This window comes from Trichosurus vulpecula, chromosome 7, assembly GCF_011100635.1.
Source record: "Trichosurus vulpecula isolate mTriVul1 chromosome 7, mTriVul1.pri, whole genome shotgun sequence".
In the NCBI taxonomy this organism is placed as follows: domain Eukaryota; kingdom Metazoa; phylum Chordata; class Mammalia; order Diprotodontia; family Phalangeridae; genus Trichosurus; species Trichosurus vulpecula.
Genome location: NC_050579.1, coordinates 254,934,148 through 254,950,973, shown reverse-complemented (window position 1 = coordinate 254,950,973; position 16,826 = coordinate 254,934,148). Strand labels below are relative to the sequence as shown.

Below are 16,826 nucleotides of genomic sequence, written 5' to 3'. Positions count from 1 at the left end.
GTAAAGCTCAAATAGTGCTCTTCTCCCTCCCTTCTTTCTCCTTACTATAATATGTTTTTGTGCCTCTTCATTTGATGTAATTTACCTTTTTCTACTACCTCTTCACCTCTTCTCTCATGACCCTCCCTTTACATCTCTTAATTGTTTTTTATCCATATATCAGTTATTTTATAGAGACATTCACAGTCTATGTGTATTCCTTTCAATTGTCATAATAGGTGTACTATTCTCAAGATTGACATATATATATTTGTGCGTGCGTGTATGTATATATACATATACATACATACACACACACATATACATAACATACATAAGATGATATAATCCTATATAAAGATGTGAATAATTTGCTCTTTTTGATTAATAAGGTTTGTGAGGGGGTTTCCCTCTGTTTACCTTTTTATGTCTCTCTTTAGTTTTGTATTTGAAGATCGAATTTTCCATTGAGTTCTGGCCTTTTTGTCAGGAAGGTCTGGAATTCCCTTATTTTGTTGAATTTCCATCTCTTTGCCTGAAAAATTATGCTTAGTTTTCCTGGGTAGTTGATCCTTGGTTGTAGTCCCAGCTCCTTTGCCCTTCAGAATATCATATTCCAATTTCTCCTGTCATTTAATGTAGAATCTGAAAGATCTTGCATAACCCTTACTATACTTCCGTGATATTTGAATTGTTTCTTATTGGCTGCTTGCCGTATTTTCTCCTTGACTTTGTAATTCTGAAATTTGGCTATACTATTTCTTGGTATTTTCAATTTGGGATCTCTTTCAGGAGGTGATTGGTGGATTCTTTGAATGACTATTTTCTCTCTGGTTCTAGGACCTTTGGGCAGTTATCTTTGATAATTTCTTTGAAGATACTGTCAAGGCTCTTGTTTTCATTGTGGCTTTCTGGTAGACCAATAATTCTTAAATTGTATCTCCTGGATCTATTTTCCAGGTTAGTTGTTTTTCCAAACATGTATTTCACATTTTTTTCTATTTTTTCATTCTTTACATTTTGTTTTACTACTTCTTGATGCCTCATAGAGTCATTAGCTTCCACTTACTGAATTCTAATTTTTAATGAGTTGCTGTTTTCATTTTGCTTTTGAGTCTCCCTTTCCAGTTGGTTGATTTTTACCTCTCAGGGCGTCATTTTCTTTATTTAGATCTGCATCTCCATAGCCAGTTCGCCAATCGTAGTCTTTTAGAACTTGATTTCGTCAGTGGTTTTTTTTTTTTTTTCATTTTTTCCATTTTTTCTTTTACCTCCCTAATTTGGTTTTTAAAATCCTCCTTTAGCTCTTCCAGTAATGCTTTTTGGGCTTGACACCAGTTCTCATTCCCTTTTGAGGTATCAGATGTGGGTATAGTGTCATTGCTACCCTCTTCCAAATTGGTATTTTTATCATGCTTGTCTCCATAAAAAGAATCAATGGTCCTTGGTTTTTTTGTGTTCTTCTTCATGTTGGTTAGCCTTTTCCTGGCTTTAAAGTGAATTTCTGCTTTTGGGGCTCAGGGCTCTCTGTGCCAGGTTTCTTGTTCTGGGGATTGTGAGTCTAGTTACTGGTTTTGTGTATTATACCCTTCAGTTTCCTGAGGTGTGGGGGAGGGGTCTGGCTGCCTGAAGTCTCCTCTTTCCGGAGGGCTGCTCTCCAGCACTGTTGCTCTTCAGCAATGGTCTCAGCTCTTTGTTGTTTGTGCTGGTGTCTTCCACTTCCCCTGGGGGTGCAAAGGTATGTCTGGGCTACTGGTATTGACCCCTGCTGCCTCTACCCCTCTGGGACTCAGAAACTCCCACTGCTCAGCTGCTGAAGCCCCACTTTTGTCTCCTCTTTTCCATTGTTTTTTCCCTAGGAATTCTCTGGGTCAGCGGGGGAGGGATTAGAGTCGTTTACTTGGACATTATGTCTCCTGGAAGTTCAAGAAGACACATTTCATATCTTTGAGCTGCAAGCCTCAAGAGTTGATGTCTCACAGCTAGTGGTACTGCGTTGCTGCCTCTTGGTGCTTCTACACACTCCCATCAGGAGGCCTCGGGATCTCTGCCGGTTTTGAGCACCCAGCTTTCTCCCAGCCTGTCTCGCTCTTTCCGGTCTTTTTCAAAGGTGGTTGACAGTGCCTGTCCACTTCCTGACCCAGTGGTGTATCGGATATTCCCATATCACTATGCTTTCTTCTTCCATTGATCTTTATCATATGGTCTCCACCTTTTCAACCCCTCTGCCATTCCTGAATGTCACCATATGAAGGTATATTCTCAGTCTGTAATGTATTGTCCCCTCCTCTTTATCCTATTTCTTTTTTTGTTTTAAATATGATTTTAAGTAATTTATTTTCAGTTTTTAACATTCACTTCCATAAGTTTAAAATTTTTCCCCCTGCCTCTCCATTTCCCTCCCCAAAACGGCATGAAATCTGCTATGGGGTCTACACATGCATTTGTATTAAACACATTTTTACATTCGTCATATTGCATAGAAGAATTATAATGAATGAGAGAAACCATGGGAAAGAATACAAAATAAAAGAGAAAATAGTCTGCTTTCTTCTGCATTCTGACTCCTTAGTTCTTTCTCTGGATATGGATGGCATTTTCAATCCTGAGTCTTTTGGAAAGATTTTATGACCTTGGCATTGCTGAGAAGGGCTAAGTCTATCAAAATCAGTCCTTGCACACTGTTGCTGTTACTATATGCAGTGTTCTCTTGTTTCTGCTCACTTCCCTCAGCATCAGTTCATATAAGTCTTTCCAGGTTGTAATGAAGTCTGTCTGCTCCTCATTTCTTATAGCACAATAGTACTACATTACATTCATATACCTCAATTTGTTTAGCCATTCCCCAATTGATGGACATTCCCTTAATTTCCAGTTCTTGGCCACCACAAAAAGAGCTGCTATAAATAGTTTTGTATATGTGGGTCCTTTTCCCATTTTTATGATCTCCTTGAGATACATCCCTAGAAGTGGTAGTGCTGGGTCAAAGGGTAAGCACATTTTTATAGCCCTTTGGGCATAGTTCAAAATTGCTCTCCAGAATTGTTGGATCAGCTCACAGTTCCACCAACAATAAATTAGTGTTCCAACTTTCCCACATCTTCTCCAACATTTATCATCTTTGTGTTGTGTCATGTCAGCCAGTCTGATGGGTGTGATGTGGTACCTCAAGAGTTGTTTTGTCTCTAATCAGTAGTGATTTAGAGCATTTTTTCATAAGACTGAAGATAACTTTAATTTCTGCCTCTGAAAATTGCCTGTTTCTATCTTTTAACCATTTATCAGTTGGGGAATGACTTGTATTCTTGTAAATTTGACTCAGTTCTCTATATATTTTAGAAATGAGGCCTTTATTAAAGACACTAGTTTTAAAAAGTCTTTCCCAAATTTCTGCTTCCCTCCTAATCTTGGTTCCATTAGCTTTGTTTTTGGAAGAACTTTTCAATTTAATGTAATCAAAATTATCCATTTTGCATTTCATAATGTTCTCTATCTCTTGTTTGATCATAAATTCCTCCATTCCCCATAAATCTGACAGATAAAGTATTCCTTGGTCCCCTAATTTGTTTATAGTATCAATCATTATACCTAGATCATGTACCCATTTGGACTTTATTCTGGTGTATTGAGTCAGAGGTTGGTCTGTGTCTAGTTTCTGCCAGTTTTCCAGTTTTCCCAGCAGTTTTTGTCAAACTGTGAGTTCTTATCCCAGAAGCTGGGGTCTTTGGGTTTATCAAACAGTAGATTCCTATAATAATTGACAACTGTGTCTTGTGTACCTAACCTATTCCCCTGATCTACTCCTCTATTTCTTAGCCAAGTGATTTTTATGATTGCTGCTTTATAGTACAATTTAAGATCTAGTATGGCTAGGCCACCTTCCCTAGCATTTCTTTTCATTAATTCCTTTGATACTCTGGACCTTTTGTTCTTCCAGATGAATTTTGATACTATTTTTTCTAGCTCTAGAAAATAATTTTTTGGTAGTTTGATTGATATGGCACTGAATAAACAAATTAATTTAGGTAGAATTGTCATTTTTATTATATTAGCTCAGCCTAACCATGAGCAACTGGTGGTTTTTCAATTATTTAGATCTGACCTTATTTGTGTGAAAATGTTTTGTAATTGTGTTCATATAGTCCCTGGGTTTGTTTTGGCAGGTAGACTCCCAAATATTTTATAATGTCTACAGTAACTTTAAATGGAATTTCTCTCTGTCTTGCTGTTGGGCTTTGTTAGTAATATATAGAAATGCAGATAATTTATGTGGGTTTATTTTTTATCCTGCAACTTCACTAAAGTTGTTTATTATTTCAGGTAGCTTTTTACTTGACTCTTTATGATTCTCCAAGTAAATCATCATATCATCTGCAAAGAGTGATAACTTAGTTTCTTCTTTGCCTATTCTAGTTTCTTTTTCTTCTCTTGTTCCTAAAGGTAACATTTCTAGTACCATATTGAACAACAGTGGTGATAATGGACATCCTTATTTCACCCCCAATCTTATTGGAAATGCAGCTAGCTCATTTCCGTTACATATAATGATTTCTGATGGTTTCACATAGATGCTACTTATCATTTTAAGGAAGGCTCCATTTATTCCTATCTTTTTCAGTGTTTTCAGTAGGAGTGGATGTTGTATTTTGTCAAAAGCTTTTTCTGTATCTATTGAGATAATCATATGGTTTCTGTTAGTTTTGTTGTTGACATTATCAATTATGCTGATAGTTTTCCTAATATCGAACCAGCCCTGCATTCCTGGTATAAATCCCACCTGATCAGAGTGTATTATTCTTGTGATAAGTTGCTGTAATCTTTTTGCTAATACTTGTAAAAAAAATTTTGAATCTATATTCATTAGATGCTCTATAATTTTCTTTCTCTGTTTTCGCTCTTCCCAGTTTAGGTGCCAGTACCACATTTATATCATAAAAAGAATTTGGTAGGACTCTTTCTTTGCCAGTTCTCCCAAATAGTTTATATAGTATGGGAGTTAATTGTTATTTAAATGTTTGAGAGACTTCACTTGTAAATCCATCTGGCCCTGGAGATTTTTTTCCTAGGTAGTTCATTGATGGCTTGTTCAGTTTCTTTTTCTGAGATGGGATTATTTAAATATTTTGCTTCATCTTCTGTTAATCTGGGCAATTTATATTTTTTAAATATTCATCCATTACCCTAAGATTGTCAAATTTATGAGTATACAATTAGGCAATATAATTCCTAATTATTTTTTTTAATTTCCTTTTCATTGGAGGTGAATTTACCCTTTTCATTTTTGATACTGTTAATATGGTTTTCTTTCTTTTTAGATCAAATTGACCAAAGGTTTATCAATTTTATTGGTTTTATTTGTTCATTTTTATTCATTAGTTCAATAGTTTTCTTCATTTCAATTTTATTAATCTCTCCTTTGGTTTTCAGTATTTCTCATTTGGTACTTAATTGGGGATTTTCAGTTTGTTCTTTTTCTAGCTTTTTCAGTTGCGTGCCCAATTCGTTGATCTCCTCTTTCTCTGTTTTATTCATGGAAACATTCTGAGATATAAAACTTCCCCTAAGAACTGCTTTTGCTGCATCCCAAAAGTTTTGGTGCTGTCTCATTATCATTCTCTTGAATGAAGTTATTGATTGTTTCTATAATATGTTGTTTGACTCGTTCATTCTTTTTTTATTTTACTGTGTCATGCATGAAGGACAGCTTTAATGTTATGAATAATGTTAGTGTGTGGAAGTAAAGCATAAGAATGTTGAAACAATAGGATGGGGTTAGATTGGGAAGAGCTATAGGTTCTCAAAACTTAAATTTCTCCCATGGGAAAAAAGAATTACATTTAGCGCTTTGTAAAAAGATTATTATTATTTATTTAATATTTTTAATTTTCAGCATTGATTTCCACAAGATTTTGAATTTACAAATTTTTCTCCCCATTTCTACGCTCCCCACATATATTCTGATTGCCCCATTCCCCAGTCAGCCCTCCCTTCTATCACCCCACTCTCCCCCATGCCCTTTTCCCTTACTTTCTTGTAGGGTAAAATAGATTTCTCTTCCCCATTGCCTATGTATCTTATTTCCTAGTTACATGCAAAACAACTTTTTTTTAACATCTGCTTTTAAAACTTTGAGTTCCAAATTCTCTCCCCTCTTCCCTCCCCATCCACCCTCCCTAAGAAGGCAAGTAGTTCAACATAAGTCACACGTGTATCATTATGTAAAACCCTTTCACAATATTCATGTTGTGAAAGACTAGCTATATTTTGCTCCCTCCTATCCAGTCCCCCTTTATTCAGTTTTCTCCTTTGACCATGTCCCTTTTCAAAAGTGTTTGCTTTTGATTACCTCCTCCCCCCGTCTGCCCTCCCTTCTATCATCCTCCCTTTTTTTATCCCCTTCCTCCTTCTTTCAATTGGGTAAGATACCCAATTGAGTGTGTGTTTTTCCCTCCTAAAGTCAAATCCTATGAGAGCAAGATTCACTCATTCCCCCTTACCTGCCCCCTCTTCCCTTCCTACAGAACTGGTTTTTCTTACTACTTTTATTTGAGATAATTTACCCCATTCTGTCTCCCCCTTTCTCCCTCTCAATATATTCCTCTCTCATCCCTTAATTTGATTTTATTTTTTTAGATATCATCCCTTCATATTCAACTCACCCTGTGCCCTCTCTCTCTCTCTCTCTCTCTCTCTCTCTCTCTCTCTCTCTCCCTCTCTCTCTCTCTCTGTATGTATATATATATATATATATGTGTGTGTGTGTGTGTGTATGTATATATATATGTGTGTGTGTGTGTATGTATATATGTATATGTATATTCCCTTCAGCTATCCTCATGCTGAGGTCTCATGCGTTATGCACATCATCTTTCCATGTAGGAATGTAAACAAAACAGTTCAACCTTAGTAAGTCCCATATGATTTCTCTTTGTTGTTTACCTTTTCATGCTTCTCTTGATTCTTGTGTTTGAAAGTCAGATTTCCTATTCAGCTCTGGTCTTTTCACTGAGAAAACTTGAAGGTCCTCTATTTTATTGAAAATCCATATTTTGCCTTGGAGCATGATACTCAGTTTTTCTGGGTAGGTATTTCTTGGTTTTAATCCTAACTCCTTTGAACTCTGGAATATCATATTCCAAGCCCTTTCATCCCTTAATGTAGAAGCTGCTAGATCTTGTGTTATTCTGATTATGTTTCCACAATACTCACATTGTTTCTTTCTGGCTGCTTGCAGTATTTTCTCCTTGATCTGGGAGCTCTGGAATTTGGCAACAATATTCCTAGGAGTTTTCTTTTTGGGATCTTTTTCAGGAGGTGATCAGTGGATTCTTTCAATTTCTTTTTTACCCTGTGGCTCTAGAATTTCAGGGCAGTTTTCCTTGATAATTTCTTGAAACCTGATATCTAGGCTCTTTTTTTGATCATGGCTTTCAGGTAGTCCAATAATTTTTAAATGATCTCTCCTGGATCTATTTTCCTGGTCAGTGGTTTTCCAATGAGATATTTCACACTGTCCTCCATTTTTTCATTCCTTTGGTTCTGTTTTATAATATCTTGATTTCTCATCAAGTCACTAACTTCCACTTGCTCCAGTCTAATTTTTAAGGTAGTATTTTCTTCAGTGGTCTTTTGGACCTCTTTTTCCATTTTGCTAATTCTGCCTTTTAAGGCATTCTTCTCCTCATTGGCTTTTTGGAGCTCTTTTGCCATTTGAGTTAGTCTATTTTTTAAGGTGTTATTTTCTTCAGCATTTTTTGGGTCTCCTTTAGCAAGTGGTTGACTTGTTTTTCATGGTTTTCTTGCATCACTCTCATTTCTCTTCCCAGTTTTTCCTCTACCTCTCTTTCTTGCCTTTCCAAATCCTTTTTGAAATCTTTCATGACCTGAGCCCAATTCCTAATTTTTTTTTGGAGCCTTTTGATGTAGGCTCTTTGACTTTGTTGACTTCTTCTGGCTGTATGTTTTGCTCTTCTTTGTCCCCAAGAAGGATTTCAAAGTCTGAGTCTGTAGCTGGGACCATTTTTGCTGCCTGGCCATGTTCCCAGCCAACTCCTTGACCCTTGAGTTTTTTGTCAGGGTATGACTGCTTGTAGAATAGAGAGTGCTTTGTCCCCAGCTTGAGGGGCTGTGCTCCTATTTTCAGAGCTACTTCTACACAGCAGGCTCTGCCACACCAGCACTCCTCCTCCCCCAAGAACTGCCCACCCTGACCGTGACTCAGATCCAAGAAGATTCTTCATGTCTGCTCTGATCTGCTGCTTCATTCCTCCCACCAGGTGTGCCTCGGGCCGGAAGTAACTGCAGCTGTAGCTCTGGAAGCAGCTTCAGATCTGCACCACCTCCGCTGCCCCTGGGCTGGTGGCTTACCGTGAAATACTTTCATGTTCCAGCAGCTTTTCCCACTAACCATCTCTGTTTTCTTTGGTGTTGTGGGTTCAGAAGTCTGGTAACTGTCACAGCTTACTGATTCAGGGTGCTATGCCTGTTCCACCTGGCTCCCGGTCTGGTTGATCCTGGCGTGGCCCATGCTGGGCTCTGCTCTGCTCCGCTCCGAGCTCCTTGCCCTAGACCATTCCCAGCGACCGTCCAGGCTGTTCTGGGCTGGAGCTCTGCTTCCCTTTGCTTTTTTGCATGTTCTGCCGCTCTAGAATTTGTTCAGAGCCATTTTTATTGGTATTTGGAGGGTTCTGGGGGAGAGCTTCAGGGAAGTCCCTGCTTTCTAGCTGCCATCTTAGCTCCGCCCCCACCTCACTCATTCTTTATGCTTAGATTATTTATTTTCCAATTAATTTTTAGTCTATATTTCCATGGCCCTTTATTACATATAATTTTTATTGCACTATGATTTGAAAAGAATTCATTGACTATTTCTGCCTTTCTGTACTGGATTGTGAGGTTTTTATACCCTAGCACATGGTCAATTTTTGTATATGTGCCATGTACCACTGAGAAAAGGTATATTCCTTTCTGTTCCCATTTAATTTTCTCCAGAGGGCTATTATATCTACCTTTTCTAAAATTCTACTTAGCTCCTTAACTTCTTTTTTGTTTATTTTGAGGTTAGGCTAATCCAGTTCAGAGAAGGAGAGGTTGAGTTCTCCCACTAGTATAGTTTTGCTCTCTATTTCTTCCTGTAACTCCCTTAACTTCTGCTCTAAGAATTTGGATGCTATTCCATTTGGTGCACATATGTTTAGTAATGATATTACTTCATTGTCTGTGGTTCCTTTTAGCAGGATATAGTTGCCTCCCTTATCTCTTTTGATTAGACTTATTTTTGATTTTGCTTCGTCTGATATTAGGACTGTTACCCCTGCTTTTTTTTACTTTAGCTGAAGCATAATATATTCTGTTCCAGCCTTTTACCTTTACCCTGTGTGTATCCCCCTGTTTCAAATGTGCTTCTTGTAAACAGCATATTGTAGGATTATGGTTTTTAATCCATTCTGCTGTCTCCCTCTGTTTCATGGGAGAGTTCATCCCACTGACATTCACAGTTATGATTACTATCTGTGCCTTTTTCTCCATCCTATTCCTACCTCTCCCTGTTTACCTTGCCCTCCTCAAAGTTTTGCTTTTGACCACTGCCTCCCTCAATCTTCTCTCTCTTCTGTCAAGCCCTCTCCCTTTTCTTTCCCTTTTCCCTTACTGCTTCTTCCCTGCCTTCTAACCATCCCCTCTGTTTTCTTTCCCCTTTCCCCTCATACTGTCTGTAGGGTAAGTTAGATTCCTATACTTAACTGAGTGTGTTATTCCTTCCTTGAACCAAATTTGATGGGAATAAAGCTCAAACAATGCTCATCTCCACCCCTTCTTTCCCTGTACTATAATATGTTTTTGTGCATCTTCATTTGATGTCATTTACCTTTTTCTTTTGCATCCCTGAATTAGGTTTTTTGTCATCACATCAGTTAGTTTATATCCGCACCTTCTGTCTGTGTATATACCTTTTTAATGTCGTAATAAATACACAATTCTAAAGATTAACAAGTATTGTCTTCCCATATGGGGATGTAAACAGATTGCCCTTATTGAATAACAAGATTTTTTTTCTTTTTTCTGTTTACCTTTTTATGGATCTCTTGAGTCTCGTAGTTGAAGATCAGATTTCCCATTGAGCTGTGGCCTTATTTCATTGAATGTCCATCTCCTTTCCTAAAGATTATGCTCACCTTTGCTGGGTCATTGATCCTTGGTTGTAGTCCAGCCTACTTTGCTTTATCAAATATCATGTTCTAATCCCTCTGATCTTTTGTTGTAGAAGCTGCAAGATTCTCTGTGATCCTGACTGTAGTTCCACGATATTTGAATTGTTTTTTTCTAGCTGCTTACAGCATTTTCTATGTTACCCCATTTGGAGTTTTCTTGATAAATGTACTGGAGTGGTTTGTCCTTTTCTTCTCCGGCTCATTTTACAGACGAAGAAACTGAGACAAACGTGGTTACATGACTTGCCTTGGTCACGCAGCTAATAAGTGTGTGATGTTAGATTTGAACTCAGGTCTTCCTAACTCCAGACCCAGCATTCTATCCGCTGCGCTGCCTAGCTGTTCCCATTAGAGGTAGCAGCTTGTCCCTTTCCCTTTTTTTACCTGGGAGTTCTTCTGACATCACTGCTCCTGCCCCTTCCTGTCTTGTCTGAAGTTGCCTTTCCTCTCCTCTGCATTTTATGGGTTATTTCATAGTTACTATGTTAGGAAAGGCACATATTATCAGAATTAATGTTTTAGCGTAAAGAATCATATGCAGAAAAGTATATTTTCAGCAAGCTGTAGTGAAAGATTGCAGTTTTTGGTGGTCACGGAACCTAATTCCTTATTTCCCCTGCGTACACCATATTAACATTCATGTTTTTGACTTTTCCACCATTTTCTAGGAATGTTACCCCCATGACAGTTGAGGATTGACTGTACTAGCATCTCTTTGTAATTTATCACTTTATCCATGAGCTATTGAACCCTGGCCAATATCCTGAGAAGTTCCTAATGCCACCAGCCCAGTGGATTGAGTTACTCCCAATGCCTGTTGCTGTCTTGCTGGGGTGCAGGGTGCTCTGGTGCAGTCTGCACTGTACTGTGCTCCATTCATATCCCAGTGAGATAGACCTTTCTTACCAATCTTCCAAGTTGTCTTGCACTGGAAAATTGTTTCTGCTGCTCCAGAATTTGTTTTGAGGTGTTATTGTAAAGTCATTTGAAGGGGAATTTGGGAGAACTTGGGGGAAGTCCCTGCCTTTGCTCAGCCCTCTTGGCTCTGCCATCCCCAGTTAGGTTTTAATGTCAGTACTGCTTTTGTTTCTCCCTACAGAGTTGATGATACATTAGAACTTCAGACAAATGTCCACATACCAAACTTAGCAGTTGCCACTTTGCAGATGAGGCAAACAGGGTTAAGTGACTTGTTTAGGGTCACACAACTAGTAAAGTGTCTGAAGCCATATTTTGAACTCTGGAAGATGAGTCTTCCTTACTCCAGGCTGGGTGCTCCAACCACTCTGCCATTTAGCTGCCTGAGAGCCTGTTTAGCATGACTCAAAGAAGGTTCAAGGGAAGCCGAGATAAAGAAGGTGGGGTGGGCTGGGTGCTGCAACTGTATGTGTAAGGACTGAGGAGTAAAGTCTAGTATTCCTCTAGTTTTTGTGGTTTTTTTTCCCCATCCTTTTGCCTATTTAAAACATAAACTCTTTGGCCGGCTATTTAAGGCTCTCTGTAGTCTGATTCCACCATACTTTCTTGTTTCTTTCTTTAATTTTAACCTTCTTTATGTAATCGTCGTTCTAGTCAAACTAGAATATTACCTTTTCTCCAACATAGTCTTGCCTTTTCTCGCTTTAATTTGCATAAGGCATGTTCCATTGTATCTGGACTTTTTGGTTTTTCTCGTTCCTGACACACTTCCACTCTTACTCCAAGCCAAAAGTATTATTTTCCTCCTGAGATTTTTTTTTTTAAAGAGTACTTTTTGGTCCCTCCTTTGCATTTAGCAGTATGTTTAGTGCCATTCCTTCTTTGTGTATTTGTCATTTCATTTAGGTGTTGTGAGCTTCTTGAGGGCAGGGCCTCTGCCTTATCATTCTTTATATCCCTAGTAAATAACACATTGAAAGGGCTTTGATAAGTGTTCAGTGAGATAAAACTGAACTTTTAAACACCCTTGTGGATGGAGGTGTTTGAGACCAATAGTGGCTGTAGACAGCATGGTTTCTTGGATAGAGATCTGACCTGGCCTTGGAGTCGAGAAGGAAGAGGTACAAGCCCCACCTCTGATGCAATCAAGTCGTTTATTCACCCAGCCTTCTAGACAACTCTTTTAAGAACATAATTTACTACAATGATCTAAGACAATTACAGAGGACTCATGATGGAAAATGCTGTCCACATCCAGAGGAAGAACTAATGGACCTTGAATGCAGATCAAAGCATACTGTTATCACTTTCTTTATTTTTTTCATTTTTTTTTTCCCTTTTGGTCTCTTTCTTCTAATATTGAAATATGTCTTACATGATTGCACATGTATAACCTATATCAAATTGCTTACTGTTTCAGAAAGAGAGGAAGGGGGGGAGTGAGGGAAAAAAATGTGGAACTCAATTTTTTAAAAATGCAGGTCTTTACACATAATTGGAAAAAATAAAATACTATTTAAAAAACTTTACTTTGTAAAGCAGGTCTACATCAGTTTTGGTAGAGCAGGGATTCCTCATTGGGGGTTACCTACCCTAATAAGATCTAGCCCCCTAAAATGACTTCGTGTGTGTGTGTGTGTGTGTGTGTGTGTGTGTGTGTGTGTGTAAAATGACTCAGCGAACCTTAGTGCTCACCAGCCCATTATTTTGACCACTGATTGTTGTTCTTCAGCTTTGAAGAATCCACTCCAGATAGCAGGGTAGCTGTTTCAAAGCAAAATGACAAAAGAAATGGGAGGTGGAAATTTTGTCTTGCTGATACTCTTCTTGATATCAAAATGGAAATGAAAGGGTATAGAAAAAATTTAAGGATGTAAAATAAGTGAGTCTTTAAATTTCCAAAAGGTTTCAGTGATAAGCTCTATTTTATTTAAAGTTAGCTTTGAGATTAGAAGGGAGCATATTGGTGATAGTTTAGGCTCAAGGTCTAAATTGGCAGAAGAGATAAATCTACCTCATGAACAGATAACTACTACCTCTTTTTTGGGGGTGATTGTGTTGTTTTTTTTTTTTTTAAATAAAAAAGCAAATTGGTAGCCCCGGAAGGAACTGAAAGTCCTGTTATGTTCTTTTTGCCTTTCCTAACATTTTTTTTTACCTTCCTCTTTTCCCCCTATTTTTTGCTAATTTCCCTCTCTTTCACCTTTGCTTCCCCCAAACACCCTGTAGACTATGCTAAGTGAGCACCCTTCCAAATTTTGCTTTAGTGATATCTCTATTGTGTTGGGAAATGTGGAACTTAGAAAGTATACCACAGGCTGCAAAATATTTTTTTAAGATCTCTTCAATGTTTAGTACTATATTTAATTCTGAATCCTGGTGGGGTCTGTGGAGCTTAATTGTGCCTTTCTAGCTGAAACTTTTGGGCATTCAAAAAAATAAGAAGAAAGGAAAAAGAAACATTTTTGTGATTTGAGATGTTTAAATTTATTTTCCTGATTTGTTTTTGTTGTGATTGCAAAGAATTATGGAATCCTTTAAAAAAAACAGTTGGGAATATGGTGTGGAAAAAGGGCTGGCCAAAATATGATAAGATTGGCTATTCACACAATCCTGAGCCTTATTTCTGAATATTTTTGTATCTAGGTCTCTGTGTTTTATGTCCAAATAGCAACAATTCTCTCCTGGCATTCCCTGGTACACATACTGGCCATGTGCAGATAGTGGATCTGGCCAACACAGAAAAACCTCCGGTTGATATCCCAGCTCATGAAGGAGTCCTAAGCTGTATAGCTTTAAACCTCCAGGGAACAAGAATTGCAACAGCATCGGAAAAAGTAAGCTTAAATTCAGAGAGTATAGTTGGGACTAATTTTTCAGTCTGTTCTGCTACTTTAGGACTGCTTGACAGTTCACATAGCGGTCTTAGGAAAATCATGTTTTAAGAGTGAAGAATTTTGTGGAAACTTTTTCTCAGACATAATCACTTACGATGCATATGATATCAGGGTTAGAATCCAATTTCTTGCTCCTTTAGAGAATGTAATTGGTGATTAAATTGGTTTTTTAAAGCATGTCCTCCATTTCACTTTTAATTTGAGTGACTTGTAAGGCTTTCTTGACATCTACCTTACCTAAATCATTTGTTTATATCTTGATTGCCACCTGGAATCACAGGTAGTCTAAAGGTCATTTCTGCCAGGCTGGGGCATTTTGAGGGCATACCTCTGATTTTGAGGGGTATGGGTAGGGAGGAGGGATATACAACAAATGTATCATTCCTAATTATCACTGGATTAAACTAATGTTAAGCTAATGGGTTGTATACCAATTGATGGCTAAAGAATGTTGTCCATGAGCAGGTCAGGTAGCAACAGGAAATTAGCCTAAAATTAAATATTTTCTCACAGTAATTTACAAACTAGATGAGACAGTGGAAGATAATAAAATCTCAGTCATATTGAACCTACAAATAGTAGTAACTGGCTATCAGCCTGCTGGCCACCTCCAGAAGCACTGTAGTACATTTATCTTGAGGTCTGAAACCCTGGGTTTAAGTCCCACCTGTCTCTCCCTATCATTGTGACCTTGTGACCTTTTTTAACCTTTATGAACTTCAGTGTCCTCATCTGCAAAATACTTATAATAATTTTTGATCTTATTATGAAGAAAGTATTTTGTAAAGACCTTTGTAGTTGTGAGCTGTAACTATGTAAATTGGCACATTGTGAAGAAACTAGTTCCTATGATGACAACAAGAGATAGTAGAAATCCTTACACACCCAGCTTTCCAAGCATGGAGTATTTGTTACTGCTGGAGGTGACTTTCTCTAGGTCACTTAGAATACTTAATTCTGAATCTCCATTATGTTCTCAGTCCTAGTATAATATTGTTAGTAAGTTTTAATGCTAAGTGGAAAAATTTTGTCAGAAAATAAAGCAATGCTGAATGACTTAGATCATATAAGAAATTGCAGGTAGTATTATTTACGAGCGTGGTATAGGTTATAGATTTGTAAGAACTATGAATCTAAATCAGTACAAAAATGAACTGGACTTCTGAATCTTTGATAATGAGACACTTCACTGTTTTTCAAAGGGGACCCTTATAAGAATATTTGATACTTCATCAGGGCATTTAATCCAGGAACTGAGAAGAGGATCTCAAGCAGCAAATATTTATTGGTAAGAATATGATTCATTTGAATATAGGGGCTTGAGAAAGAAGGAGATTAGTTTATTTCCTGGGAAATGGCTGAGCCATGACAACAACTGTGTGATTTCAGAGATGGTCTAGAGAGAAATTCAAGTAATAGTTGCTATACTTCTGATACCATTTTTCCCTCAAGAAAGAGTGATTTTCCTGTGAGGCAGGAAGAGTCAGAGGCTGCAGTATTATACTGTAGTTATTAGGCTTCTCTCAGAAATTGAACCACTTATCTCTGGAAGGGCCTATTCTTTTCTGCAAGTGGCTTTAGTTCCTAGTATTTACCAAAGAACCAACTCAATAAAGAGGATACCTAGTCCTTTTCGCAGAATCCCAGAGTTGGAAAAGATGTTAGTAGCCATCTAGTGGTCTTTTCCCCTTTACCTCCCTCCCCTCCCTCTCAAAGAATACCCAACTGAAGACTGACGCTGGAACTCGCTCCTCTTTTAGAAAGCTGTGATTGTTATGTGGTTTTTACCTCAGATGAAGCCTAAATTTGCTTCTCTACAACTTCTGCCTCATTGTTCCTACTCCTACCCTCCAGTACTATGCAGAATAAGCATAACTCTTCTTCCAAGTTGCAAACCTGTAGATATCACATCCTCCTTCAAGTGTTCCATTCTTCAGGCTAAACATCTCATTTCTTCATCTCATCCTTATATGGCATGGGTGACAGTTTTTATCTGTAACATTTACTGCTACTTTATCAGGAGCTTTATAGAAGCTCTTTTGGACTGTGGCCACTAGACACCTTGAATTAAACTGTATAGGCTCAAGAGCTAGATTTTTCCCAGGCATAGATAACTAAAAGCACATAATTTGTTGGTTTTTTTTTTTAAACAATGTTTCTGTAAGTTTTCAAGATGTGAAATAAATCTATTTTAAAAGAATGTAAATAGGTAGTCACTAAAGTCAGTCTGTTATGAGTCGTATCTTATACTCTTGGCTTTTTTTTTTAATTAAGGAAAACCATTAAGATGAATTTCAGCAGTAGTATTTTTGGCATTAGAAAACCCTGGATTTTTTTTTTTTCCTGTATCAAGATTCTTTGAAGTTTGATGCATCTGCTTACTTTAGCTTTGCTCTGGCTTAAATTAGAGCTTGGAGTAGCACCTTAAAGACTTTTAATTCACCTTATTTGCTGTGTGTAATTTATACAGTGCCCTTTAAGGAGAAGGTTGGGGTCTTGCTTATGCCTGCCTTCATTGAATCTCTACATCCTTATTAGGCTCTTTTCATGATAAACCAAAAATCAGGCCACAGAGTAACCCTCTGAGTCTGCGTCAAACTCCATAATGGCCACTTTCCAATCAAAAGGTTTATTTGCTGAGAATATTTTATATGGCCCTGATTCCCTTCTTCCCCCATATAAGTAAAGACAATGAATAGAATTTCCTAAAGCCATTTAAAGCCATTTCTTAAAACTCTTTTAAGTTTTACAGCTTGACATAGATATTTACTTCACTCCTTTCTTAAGCATGACTACCTTCAACCTTTAAAAAGATACTTGAACA

General features: G+C 37.7%; 1 protein-coding gene across 2 annotated transcripts in view; it reads left to right on the top strand.

The window, feature by feature from the left end:
• The window catches only part of WDR45B (WD repeat domain 45B), a 92,681-nt gene that overhangs the window by 72,064 nt on the left and 3,791 nt on the right, over window positions 1–16,826 (top strand). For both annotated transcript variants that reach the window (XM_036768549.1, XM_036768550.1), the window contains exons 6-7: window positions 13,752–13,942; window positions 15,205–15,290. In XM_036768549.1, coding sequence (XP_036624444.1) covers window positions 13,752–13,942; window positions 15,205–15,290 — 277 coding nt within the window. The remainder of the gene's footprint in view (window positions 1–13,751; window positions 13,943–15,204; window positions 15,291–16,826) is intronic.